Source organism: Macaca nemestrina, chromosome 1 (genome assembly GCF_043159975.1).
Source record: "Macaca nemestrina isolate mMacNem1 chromosome 1, mMacNem.hap1, whole genome shotgun sequence".
NCBI classification, from domain to species: domain Eukaryota; kingdom Metazoa; phylum Chordata; class Mammalia; order Primates; family Cercopithecidae; genus Macaca; species Macaca nemestrina.
In genome coordinates this window covers 149,390,284-149,404,055 of record NC_092125.1, presented here as the reverse complement: position 1 = coordinate 149,404,055, position 13,772 = coordinate 149,390,284, and the positions used below count along the sequence as shown (strand labels likewise).

The 13,772-nt window shown below is 32.1% G+C and overlaps 1 protein-coding gene across 19 annotated transcripts in view; it reads left to right on the top strand.

Annotated features, from left to right (window-relative positions):
* LOC105482741 (protein kinase cAMP-activated catalytic subunit beta) overlaps positions 1-13,772 on the top strand; it is a 165,083-nt gene that overhangs the window by 95,433 nt on the left and 55,878 nt on the right. For 2 of the 19 annotated variants that reach the window (XM_071090031.1, XM_071090010.1), the window contains exons 1-3: positions 2,055-2,464; positions 10,782-10,805; positions 12,523-12,546. The exons of 6 other annotated variants lie outside the window; for them this stretch is intronic. In XM_071090031.1, coding sequence (XP_070946132.1) covers positions 2,458-2,464; positions 10,782-10,805; positions 12,523-12,546 — 55 coding nt within the window. In that variant the 5' untranslated portion in view covers positions 2,055-2,457. Of the gene's footprint in view, positions 1-1,664; positions 1,874-2,054; positions 2,465-10,781; positions 10,806-12,522; positions 12,547-13,772 lie in introns of those variants that run through there. 11 more of the 19 variants (XM_011743021.3, XM_071090142.1, XM_071090278.1 and 8 more) reach the window with 9 other exon arrangements.

Sequence of the window (13,772 nt, the reverse complement as noted above, 5' to 3'; positions counted from 1 at the left end):
CTGAGTTTTAAAATTTCAGTTAATTATACTTTTCAAATCTGCACTTTTTATTTTTAAGTAGTTTTTCTTTCTGTATTGAAAGTTTCTATATGTTGTTCATTACTGTCATGTTTTCCTTTAGGTATTTAACATAGTTTTCTTTTAATTATTTTCATATATTTATAATAGCTATTTTAAAGTCTTTAAAGCCTTTGTCTGCTAAATTCTACACCTGGGCCCATTCAGGGACGTTTTTTATTGACTGCTTTTTTTCCTCATTGTGGATCACACAAGTTTTTGTCAAAAATGTGTTTTTTAAAATAACATGTGATAGTAGCTCTGAATTTTGACTATTTTTTTCCCTGAGGGTTGGTTTTGTTTATTTTTTTATTAATAACTTCCTTTGTCTTAATCTATGGAATCTATATCCCTCATGATATGTGACTGCTGATTTCTCTGCTTAGTTTTTTTTCTTATTCTAATTTTTATTTTGTAACCTGGTTTCCTAGAGATTGTCCTGTGTCTCTGTAGCTTAATTGTTATTTAATGATTGATCAGAGGTTGCACTCAAACACTGGGCCCAGCCAGTGCTTATGGAACTGTGTGGGAATTGAGGAGCACGTGCAATATTTAGGCAGTTTGGAAGTCTGTACCAGCTTTAACTTTCCACTGGGCCCTCTTTCATCTCCTTTGTGCGCGTCATTACCTCCCAGTCAGATTGTATACAGTAAGGTGGGCAGACTGGGTAGCCTGGTGAATGTACATAGCCTCTGTCTGCCTGTCTTATCTTAATTTACCCTGTTATGTTTCTTGCTCTACCACCAATGTGCTGCTTAGCCCTACCAGGGCCATAGCCTTAGACTTGTAGAGCTGGGCACTTTCCTTATTAATTTCTTTCAGTTTGCGTTCTTCGTTGACAGTATCACTAATGGGTTTTTTGGCCTCCACTCCAAATTAAATCAGCCCCTTCTCATGTCAGCCCCTTCCAGAAGTGAAGCTGCTAGTTTTCATGACCAGCCCTACCCTGGTAGAAGTACTGTCCTGACTGAGCTCTAAAGGAGTGGGAGCAGCCCCAGGCAAGAACATCTCTGACTCCCACTGTTTTTAGGCAGAGTTCAGTGGTTCCTCACAAATAAATGTTTCTCAATTTGTTGTTTATGACTGCTCAATTTCCAGAGCCATGAAATCATTGTTTTTGATAATTCTGTCCAGCTTCATAGTTGTTTCTTGGGGAGATTTCCTGACTTACTTCCACATCACCAAGTCCTGCTTCACATGGCAACTGTTAAAATGGCAAGTTCACATGCTGAAGTTCTACTTATCAAGGAACCATTCTATAGATTCTTTGTACCATTTTGGTACAAATTTTGGATCTCTGGTAATCAGAACAATCTGTTGGCCATGCTACACAGTCAGCCCACCTTGCTATACAATCTGTCATCTGAGTCCTATTTGATATGAGGAATTTTACATTTCTGCAATAATTGCCAGTAACTTTTTTGTGTAGTATTTTCTTTTGAATACCACATGGATGGCATCTGACACTGTTTGTAATGCTGAATTTAATGGAAGTTTACAAATAAGTTATTCTATGATTCTCCTTTAAAAATGCAGATATACATATATGTATATAGTATTATATCCTGTCTCTTCCGTAACACAGAATGTTTAAATGGTTAACATTTGTGCTGCAGTATAGCTTTCTGGCTCATGAAAAATGAAAGCTATCAGCGATCTGGGCAATAAGATTCATCGCCAATAGTCACTAGCAACAGCACACAGCATTTTAATATCAGCGAGGTCCACAGCTAGCAGTAAGAGCTGGTGTAATTGAAAGACGTTTAGGTGCAATCATTCTGCTGTTTGCTCCTTGCCAGGTTCAACATGGGATTGTGTGAGTATTTGAAGAAAACAGTCATTTTTTCATATCTTTGAAAGATGTAAAAAGCGTAGATTAGTGCTTAAATTTAAGGAATATGGTAATTTAAAATCATGTGGCTCTAAAATAAAAAGGTATTTTATTTGTCTGGTTGATTAAAGCTTTAGAAAAGCTACGCCTTGGATACAAGTGAACTGATAATTCTGGTCTAATGTTGCCGTGGTAACAACTCATGCTGATATAATTGAGAACATCTTATACATCCTGGTTCGAACATTTTCTCCCTGCCATTTTGAGTTGTTCTAGTGGTATATGAAGGAGGCTGGGATAACTAGCTTGAAAGAAATTCAATCTAGTTATAGACATCTTTGGCATTAATCTGATGTTTACTAGTGATATCTCATGCTAGGCAGTTATGCTTTGTTTCTAGGGGCTTCTCTTTTTAAAACAAAAGAAAGCTCTTTTCGTTTTCTGTGTGCTGCGTGCTCCAGTGTGTGTGTTTACACCATCGGTTCTTCTCCCTCTAGAGATTAGCATAACTCCCTTTGCTGTTGGATTGTTGTTTTGAGCAATATGTTTTGGAAAGGTTGCTTTTCATCATGAGTGGTAAGTATGCTCTCTGAGACTCTGCAGCTGTTTATTTTAAAAAATATATTTATAAGAGGAAAAAATATTTTTGAAGGGACAGCTATGAAGCCAGAGCTACTGTGAATTACATTTTGCGGTGATGCTTTTGTACTTAGGCATTTTATTAAATTGCCTTCAAAAACCAGTAAGAACTATAAACAATGTCACTATTAATAATCAATACCAATAACCAGTTTCTGATTTTCTTTATGGTTCGATTTATTGTATTTGTTGGGCACTGTTATTAATTGTGTTATAAATTAGTAAATAGACTAACCATAAGAGAGGATTTTCTTTTAGTATCTGATCCTGAAGATAATTAGTTTAACTCTCCTTTGATTAGCTTTGTCATCCTAATGCTAATTTTTGTTAGATTGTTTTTATTAGATTTTTAAAATAGTAATCTTGAAAATAAGATGCTGCCAAAATTTTGTTGATGTCTTGGTTGTTTTTACCTAAAATTTATTGAGAAATAAGGATTTAATGATGAAATAATTAGAGTATTTGGTTTTGTAGGTTTTGTTAAAATGTTTAATAAACAGTTTTTTGGGGAAATAGTTTTTTAGAATAAGTAGACTTGTAACAACTAGTCTCTTTTTTATTGTAATGTGATTTATTTTTTCTAAATATTTCCAAAACTGTTTTTTTGAGAAAATATACTACAGTATGTACTGCAGTTTATCACAGGGTAAAAGCTGTCACTTCAAGCCAAACCTGCAGCTAAAAATAGATATCCTGTTGTTAGAGTGAAAAATATTTGCTTAGAGCATAATTCATTAGCATCTTTTGCTTAACTAAAGAATAAGATGCTTGGAAGTTAACATTTGATTCAGATATTTTTAGGAGAAGTAGAATATGGTTTCTCTGATAACATAACAGTCTTATAATTTGCGTTTAAAAGATTTGGAATTGGAATTTAGAAACTGAAAGGTGGATTTTTGCTGTATAATGAGAGAATTCAAAATTGATGAACCTTTTCTTTCATAACTGGAGATCACCTCATTAGAACCAACAATCATTCTTTATCCTGCTGCAGTACAATATTCTTAAACATTGTTATATATTTGTTTATAGAATAATACTAGGTATTAAAGGGACATTTTAACATGCAAAATATTAAGAATTAACTGGATTGTTGTTTTCCTGTTACTGAAATAGATCTTTCTGATCTGCTTTTCTAAATTTGAACTAATATTACAAAATCAACATAGCATTCCTTAGGATTTCTATGGATATCAAACTGAATATACCTGGTTATCATACATATTTTTATTTGAATCAGGCCAGTGTATCAATGTATATTTTCTCTTTGAAAATTTGGCATATAATCTAGAATCTTTAGGTAACCACTGTGGTATTCTGGTGGTTTTACAACAGGATGGATTGGATTTAGCTGAAGAAAAATGTTGTTGCTTCACTATTGCTTTATTTTTCTTTAAAAAGCTATGCATTATAGATAGTATTTGATATATTTGATTATATTGACCTTCTCTTCTAGCCATTTTATACCACAGTAATCATAGTAATCACAGCTAGGCATTCTGACTTTGTCGAGATTGCCCAATTTCAACTGATTTTAATCATGTCATAAATGGTTAAATGCCCTAGCCATTTCAAAATGTGGAAAATTAAAAGTGAAGTGTGGTTTTATTTGTAAAAATAAGCAAGTGCTAGGCCTTTTAATCTAAGTCTATAACTACACATGTGGTATTTTTGTGTACGTGGTACTTTTCTCGTTATAAGGCTATTCCTTTTATCCTTTGCCAATTAAATGTTGGTTTTCTCTGAGAATCCATCTTTGGCCTTCTTTTGATGCTACATTCTCTCCAAAAAATCTCATCCATGCCTACGTTTCAATCATTACCTGAACATTCAGTTCAAAAGTGGATTTTCTTTTATCATCCCTAAATCTGTTCCATTTTCATTGACTCTGATATCTGTTAATGATCTCACTGCCCATGCAGGAAGTGAAAACAGAAACCTTGGTCATTTCTAGCTTGTTTCTTACCCTCAGACATGAACTCAGTCATTAAGTTCTATTGATTCTACATCAGAAATCAATCAATATTCTCCAGTCTTACTGACTCTGGGAAGGCTTCTAGATCTCTTCTCAATCTTATTACAATAACTGCATCACTGGTCTCCCAGCTTCCAGTTTTATATCTTCCAGGCCGTTTTCCACACTGAAAGTTTTAAAATGCAAATATGCCCATTTTTTAACCTAACGTGAAAACTTTCAATTATTCCCTATTGCCTTTAAAATAAAAGTTAAACTCCTTATTAGGTCATATGCAATCAATGACTTACCTTTCTGGTTTTATTTGCAAAATCTCTCTCACAAGTTTTGATCTAGCCATACTACATTACATATAATTCCTTGCTACCTTTCCATATTTATAGTATCATAAAAATTCATAAAATTTTTATCATAAAAATTCAGAGAACCGGTTAGTATCTCCGACACTGACCCTGTAGAATTAGGTGATTTCTCTGTACTCGCAAAGCACACTTACAAACTATAACAATTATTGTATTATATTGAAATTATAAATTTGTGTGTCACTTTCTAATCTCTAAATGTTGAACTCAAATCAACGATAGTGCCTTATTCATTGTATGTTTCTAGTAGTCACCCCAGTACCCCAAACACAGCAAGGAACCCAATAAATACTTATAGAATTATTGATAAACTAAATATAATTCATTTTTACATACTTGAACACTTTCCTTACATTGCCAATGAAAAATATCAGTGTGGGTTTTGATTTTTTTTGGTTCAAAAAATACAGTAACCATAGTATTTACTTGTTCCTTCATCAGCTTTGTAGGATGAAGTCATATAAAATGCTTAAGAAACCAAGTTGTACCAGTCAGTACCTTTATCTTTCTAGTATTTAAAAAAATTGGTCATAAGTGTGAAAAGAGCCTTCACTTTCTAAATGTTTTTCTTAGACCCTTTTTGTGAAGTTTTTGCTCTTGTTAAGCAAACAAGGTCTATAAAGAAATACTAAAGGAACCTCTCTAGAAATCAAACTATTGTAAGGCCCTTTTGTTTAGAGGATGTAGCAACTTACTCAAATAAGCTTAAGCAGAAGAAGGTACTGGTATTGGGATGCAGAGTATGTCATGGAGCTCAAAGGCAAAAGTAGAGTTGAGCTGTCCCAAAGAGGAGAATTGATTTGGAAAGCTGATTAGAATCATAATAGTACCTTTCTCAGTTTTTCTCTCTGAGATCACATGATGTCTTTACTTTTTTCCTTCTATTTGCTTTATTATCCTCACTGTGTAGTGAATAGGTTTCTCTGATGCTTGTGCAAAGTGGAGCTTAGTCATCTGAAAGTTTCAAAGTTTACATGCTTTCCTAGTTTATGTGCTTATTGATATAACTAGCATCATTATATCAAAATCCTGGGTGAGAACCCTGGGCCAGCTGTAGTTGAGGGCAAATCTCTGAAAAAGAAGGCATGAATCTGCTATGAATTACAACACCATACAGACTTGAATACCAACACTTCATTAATTTCCCTTTCTGGATTCTGACTGAAAATCCTATAAGAAAAAGAAAATTGGGAAAGCAATACATCATTTCTGAAATTAAAGATGGTTATTTGCCCAAATATGTACAAGATTTTGATGATCAGACTCCAAAGTCTAATTAACAGTTTTAATTTGAGTAGCTTTTCTTCATGGAAAAGAAATAAACAATAGTTTCACCCTCACTAACTTGGAGGGATGAGGAAAATAAGTGAAAGATCCAATACTGCTCATTACTTTCATTCTAAAACAGCTATAGTGGGACAACCAAGAATGTATTAGGCCATTTCAAGTTGAAAAGTGGACTCTCTTTAAATATAGAAGCCTCTTTCCTAACGTAGAAGGCATCACTACCAGCAAGGAATCCTATAGTCCTGGCCACATTCCCATTTATGAAGGTCACTGGATTACTTAACTGATAATGTAAATATGTGTACACTAAATGACGTGAAGAGTTTAGTCTAACAGCACCTAAATAGGAAGTGAGAAGGGCCAAAGAAAAAACACTTACCTTATTTGGGGCATTTGTAAAGTTTTGAAAAGCTTGTAATTGTTCATGAATGAATAAACAAGAAAAGCAACAATGCAGAACCTATAAAAGAGGTTATACACCATGAAACGATAAAGTCACAATCTTCAAGAGGTAGAGAATGAACTTATATTTAGAAAATATTTGTGCAGGAGAGTATAACACAAAAAGTTATAGATTCCATCTGTGTTAATTCTTAAAATTTTAAGTGAGTATGGAGTTAGTGAACTAAGACATGAAACAGAGATAAAACAAGAACCTAGAATGAAAAGATTACTAGCTGAGAGGCAGGAATGGAAAAGAAGCATAATGATGTGATAGGGAGAAGTTATAAGAAAATAAACCTGGCATTTTCAGAATATAAAGCTGCATTAGAGGCAGTAAAAAGCAGAATAATCACTGCAGAAAAGTAAATTAATAATGTGAAGATCTATCCAGATAGACCCTAATAGAATGTAGAGGAAATGGACAAGATAAAAATTATAAGATGAAAAGTATGTTAAATAAAAGCAGGACAAAAAATTTAAAAAGAAAATAAAAAGACATTTTACAAATTGAATGGATAGCATTCCAACAGAACAGAACAGATATGATTTATAGAACAGAAGCAATAATAAAAAATATGATTCAGGAAAACTTGTTAGTTGAAGAAAAACCTCAATCTGTAAATTGAAAGACCTCATTTTGCTTTGACAAGATTAACAAAGATGCCAGTACCTAAATATATCCTGGTGAGTATTTGGAATTTCCAGCATAAAAAAAATGAAATCCATAAACATTCTGGTGTCTTTTTATCTTACAATCTTAACATGAAGCTTGTCCTATAAAGAAAAAAATCCAAAATTGGAGACTAGATAACTTAAAAATCTTTTCAGGCAGAAATTATTGAAGATCAACAGCACCTTGAAATGCTGAATAAACTATAACAAGTGCCCTTTTAAATGAATACCTGAATTTACTCTTTAAGTGAATTCTAATTTAATTAGAATTAAAATAAATTCCCAAAGTGCAAAAATTGAAGTGGTAAATGAAAACCGGAGCTGTAAGGGGGAGCATACTTCAACTGCCCTGAGGACATTTTTAGACTTGGTGGGGCTTTCGTTTAAAATGGCCTCACAAAGGTGGAAGACAGGTTGTTTAATGTATGCAGTTTAGGATTTCTTAGCACCCTTTATAAAGCTGGGATCCTGCAAGGATCATAACCTCAGTGAAAGCTTAGATTAGAAAGTAAAACCTCTCCACTGACAAAAGGAGAAAATAAGGAAGCTTGTGTTTCTTGGCTTGGGTTCCTGGGAGCAGGGGAGGGATGTGTGTGCATGTGTAGGATGCCTCTCCTGAGAATTTTTAATCAACTGCCTCCTCTCAAGCACGTTTCAGTTTTTAATCTGTATTAATTGTGTGGTCTAGGAACCACCAATAAAATACATTACCAGAAGAGTTGCAGGCTTGTAACATATACTCTGTACCAGGCAGAAGCTAATACAAAACCCTTTACTGGGACACATCCTCAGACCAAGACCTGCAGGTTTCTCGCAGATAAAGCCCCACTGAACTTTGTGTTCACAATCCAGAAACAAAAATAGACACACACACACACACTTACACACATACTGCAAATGATATTTAGATACAACAGGATTAGAACCTGCTAATAATGTCAGTAGACATAGTAAAATTATCACATATCTCTACTATATTAAATTAGTGACATAAAAATAAATATGAGGGAAAAAATGTATATAATTCTAACAGAGCCTTAAAATTTACAAAACAAAATTGATCTATGTAGGAGAAATTTTATAGATATAGATAGAGAATTCTTACCCAGTAATTCAAGAATACACAGGAATATGTAGAACACTTACAAAATTAATCATATGACTAAACGTATTCAACAAGTTTCAAATAATTGATATACAGGCTACAGTATATCAATTCTGTAATAAAATCAGTAATAAAAAACTTTAAAAAATCACACAAATATATACATTTGGAGATTTAAAAATTTTAAATAACTTACCAAAGAATTAACTGGTAAATTTAAGGTGTAACTATGTATCAGAACTTGTGGGGTGCAGCCAAAGTGGATATAGAATTAAATTTTAAGTGCTTAAATTAGGAAAAAGAAAGACATTCATGATATAAGAAAACAAGTTTAAAAAGCCACATGGTTAATCAAAACAAGAAAGAAACTAATAAAGGCATGAGAAAAGATCAGTGGGTAGAATAGAAAATAAAGATACATGAGAATCAAAGATTAGTTTATGGAAAAAATATTTTAAAGGACTAATTAGAACTATACCTATTTTAACAATTGAATCACAGAAACTTTATTCAGAACTTAACAAAATTAGGACTGGAGAGTTTTACATACAAGTTTTAGGAAACATTCAAAGAACAAAAATTTCAATCTTGTATGAAATTTTCCAGTGCATTGAAAAAGAGAAAACACTCTTAAATTCGTTTATGGATTCTAGGATAGTTTTACAAGTCAAGTATAGGAAAAGAAAATTAGTTAGATACATTTTCTCTGAAGTTGGGAATAGGAAAAGGATGCCCACTGCCATTTTTTCTGTACATCATTGCACTGTTAGTCATAACCCCAGCAGTAAAACAAGAAAAACATGGACAGAGCCAAATTGTCATTATTCACAAATGATTTGTGATTGGTTACATAGAAGACTCCAGTAAATCTACCAATGTGATATCAGAATTGATAAGAGTCTGGCAAGATTGCCAGACATAAAAAAGAAAATCAATATATAAACATCAGCTATGTTCTATACATCAGCAACAAACAAAAAAGGTAATTTTTAAAAATCTACCTTTTACAATAGCAACCAAAGTGCTAAATAACCTAGGTATAAATCTAATAAAAGTGTAATAAGACCTTTAAGGGAAAAAGTATAGAATTCTACCAAGGGATATTTACCTAATCTTTAACAATAAGATATGATTTTTTATACTCATTAGATTAGCAAAAAATGGAAAGTCCAACATTAACAAATTTTGTTGTGGATATAGGGCATCAAGGATACGGTGGAACAATAAATTGATGCTACCATTTATTGAGCCATTTGTTACTGCCAAAGTTGATACTGTGCATTCCTTATCATCTAGGAATCCATTCTTAACTCTATATTGTCGGGTAACAAGACAAAATATTTGAATTCAGGCCTTTCTGGAAAATCCTTGACATATGATTGTAGTAGATATAATACTCCTACAGGAAAAAGCTTTATTGAACAATTAAGGAAGTAAAATATACTTCAAGGAGCATTTCAGAGGTTGCCTGGGTCATTAGTTTTATGACTATAAATTTACTTTGAGTTTTCATTACAAAATTATATAGGAAACATCACTAGTCAAACATGGCATGGATGGCCTACAAAATCCACAACATCCCCAGATGGAGAGCTGTTGGGAGAGAAAGCATGTACATATGATTAGTTGTGAATGAATACATTGTGTGAATTCATAGTGTATCCATCTATCCATGTAGATGTGAGTCAAATAAGTTAATGTATTTCTATTAGAATGATTATTTAAATATATGTCTCATTAAAAGTTAATATTTTTCCATATAAAACTATAATAAAAATTTTTATTTTTCACAGTTTAGTGAGTCAGTCAATTATGCTGTTCCCTTGTACTAAGACTTGATGAAAAATTAACAAGTAATAAAACACAGAGAGGAAAGAAGAGTAAAATAAATATTGTAATAGGAAGTGTAACTTTCATTGCCTATTAAACTTGCAAATAATCATATATATGTGACTTTAGTCTTTATAGAAAGGCTAATTAATCATCTTAGAAATCAAAAGTAGGCATAGTCCAATCCAATAAACTGTACAATTACAACTGAAGTATTAAAGTTGTTTTTTATACCCACTATCATTTTTAAGGTTATAGTGAATTTAGTTTGAATCAGTATGTTTAATATGATGAGGCAAGTGCCCCTTCAGCAAAGTGAACACAATTATTCTTCAGTTTCAAAGGATAGAAGATGATAATGTATTAGCACATCTCCAGAGAAAAGTTTTGGTTGGTTAAAAAAAGGATATCCAAAGAATTTCTTGTAATCCTTATATAAAACATTTGGTATGTATATTAAATTGTTATATCATTCTATTTCTATGTGCAGTACAGTAGCAAACATGTATAGATGGGTAATTTCTTGTAGGTATGTTATTTTATATGTTATTTAATCTCTGTTTATTCTTTTTGATCAAGCACGCAAATCATCAGATGCATCTGGTAGGAAAACCTTTTTTTACAGAATAATTCTGTTACTTTGATTATTATAAGCTAAATTTTTATGAGATATTTTGTGGCAATTAGAATATTTTGTGTGAGTTTTTATAGTTCTGTTTACTGAAAATATTTTTAGTGTGTATGTATGTGGGGAGGGGGAGAGTATTTTTAGAAATACCAAATAGAGCTCTAAAGAGGTAGATGTTTGAATAGGGGTGGAAGAAGACAGACTAATGCATTCCCCTAGATTTACACTTTCCAGAGATTTTGGCAAGATTTTGGAAGAAATTGTTCTCTTCTGTTATTTAATGATAGAACTTGGTATTTGCATAGGTAACTTACCTTAGTTTCCATCCTGTTTTGTTCTTTCTGGCATACACTAAATAATTATTAAATAGAATAATGCTTTTATTACGGTAAAGGAGAGAGATGAAAATAATGACAAAGATAGTAGAAGGAACATGAATTATTATCTTCTCAGTAACAAATTTTTAAACTGTTTTTACAAAAATGACACTATTAAAAACACATTATTGTTTGTGGTTCCTAATATTTTATCTTTCTCTAATAGAAAATTTTCAATAGCCCTGTTCCTTATTCCCTACAAAAATAGCCATCAAGGTCTAACATACTGAGACCTCTAATTCTCATCATCCCTCATTATTTTATCTGATTCCCCTCTTCCTTAGCAAAAGATCTTGCCTTCTATTTCCAGGGAGAAATAGAATCTAGCAACTGTGAACTAACTCGGTTTACTCCTGTTTTTACCCATGCATTGAAAAGCACATCACTATGCCAAAAAATATCTCCCTGATTCGGCACCTGCTTGCCTGTGCACTTCATCTCCCACTGATGTTTTACATGTACCCAATGCTACAATTATTACAAGTCAGTTGCTGTTTCCTGGATAAACCATGCTCTTCCTCCATGCCATTTATATAAGATCACCTCAGCCTAGGAGGTCTTTTTCCCCAACTTTATCTGCCAGAGGAGTTCTTTATCTTTCAAGATTCAGCACAAATGCTGTGTCATCTATTATGCCTTACCTTACTGTCCAAGAATTTCCCCCTCCCAGCTCTCACAGCACCTTATAATTGCCTTTGTTGTAGTCTTTGTCCCATTCCATTATGATGATTCATGTAAGCTTCTCATTTCCTTAACAGTGGAAATATGTTTATTCTTTGTAGTATTCAGAGTCTAGCTCAGAATCTGACACCACTAAATGGTGCTCAATAAATATTGTTGAAAGGATTGTTAAACCAGCACTGAGGAAGTGGAATGACTGAAAAATACTAAAGTCTTTCAAAAGGAAGAAACCAGGTGTTATAATGCATAATGTCTTTCCTACAGTATATTTTGACTGAATAACAGAACTCCAGAGATGGTATTGCAATAGTTACAGGATATGTATGTCAATACTTGCTTTTTAATATTGTTGTTATGAGGACTATTGTTGTGAGAACTTAAAGTTTTTGTTAGTTGTTTTAAGGAAAATAAGAAGGTTATTGATTTTGGCACTAAACAGTAGTTACTGATTTTTATTTCTTTACTCTTTAATTTTAAGATAACTTATTTGAATACAGATAATCAAATAATTGTATTTCTACATTAACATTTTATTTCTGTATATGGTATTCTGAAAAAAAGCGTATTGGTGACTTCATGCTAATATGTTATTCATATAATTTAATCATTGTCTAATTTATTTTTTGGACACAAGCTTGCTCCTCTTCAGAAATATCTGGTAGGCAATTACTTTTTAATAAAACAAATATTACCTTTAAAATTTTTTATTTATTGTTTGCAAGTTTTTATTTTCCTTATAAAGTATACATTTTAAGTATATCAAGTTAATAAAATATTTTCATTGATGAAGGAAATTGTTTAGTTTTGTTGGGTTTTATCTATATAAATGATTTATATTGCAATTTCTTGTGTGATTATTTTAGAAAGAATAATTATAGCACCATGAAACAGTAAAAGATGTACAAGGTAGTAGAAGAAAGATTAATAAAGAGTAATAAAGTAAAAGTAAGATAAATAATAGAAGAAAGATTTATAAACTCTTAATACAAAATATGAATGATACTCAAGAATTGGATAATGGTATACTATGACTAATAACATACTCTTTTTATCATATGCAGTAACCTAGTTTATCTTACACAGCAGCCAAAACAACTAATAAATACATTTGTTAAATGTTAATAGTGAAACATTCTTATAGTAGAATTATCTGAATTATATGGGATGAAGTTATGCTGTGCGTGAATTTTCAGTCAGTTTTCCTAATGTTTAAAATAAACTTTAAAATCTGATTTTTAAACTGTATTCTATGTCTAAATACATTCACAAATTTGAGGGGGGATAAGAACTAAGTTGTGTTTTTATGAATTTGTGAAAATGCATAAATATTGTCTCTCTTTTTTTTTCATCTCTTGAATGTGGGTGAATGTTCCTGCAAACAAATCTTGGGTGAACATATAGATTCCTTTGGTATGCTCATTTCCTTTAGAATGCAATGTGATAGACTCTTTAAATCATACAAACAGAAAAGATATATAATTGAAAATGTATACTTTTGGGAATAAATTTTTTGTGTGTCCTCTTTTTTGTAACATCTAGTTTGTTCAATTATTTACCAATAGAGAATAAAATGTATTTCAGAAAAATCATTCTTCAAAGTATTTTTTTCTTAAGACGAGTTACTAATCACTGTTAGATGCTTTGGAGATAGGTACCTATGATCACACAGTTAGGAAGTATTAGAGTGAATATTCTAACTCAGATGTGCCAAGCTCCAAAACCATCATAATAGTTTAAATGGTTAAATGTAGATATGGCTTACATATTAGAACATAATAAGTAAACTAAAAAATTGAGAACTTCAAACTATATACTTGATAGGGAATTCTGGGTTGAATGTAGAGCAGTATTTGAATCTGGCTGTCTCTCTCACATCTTATTTTA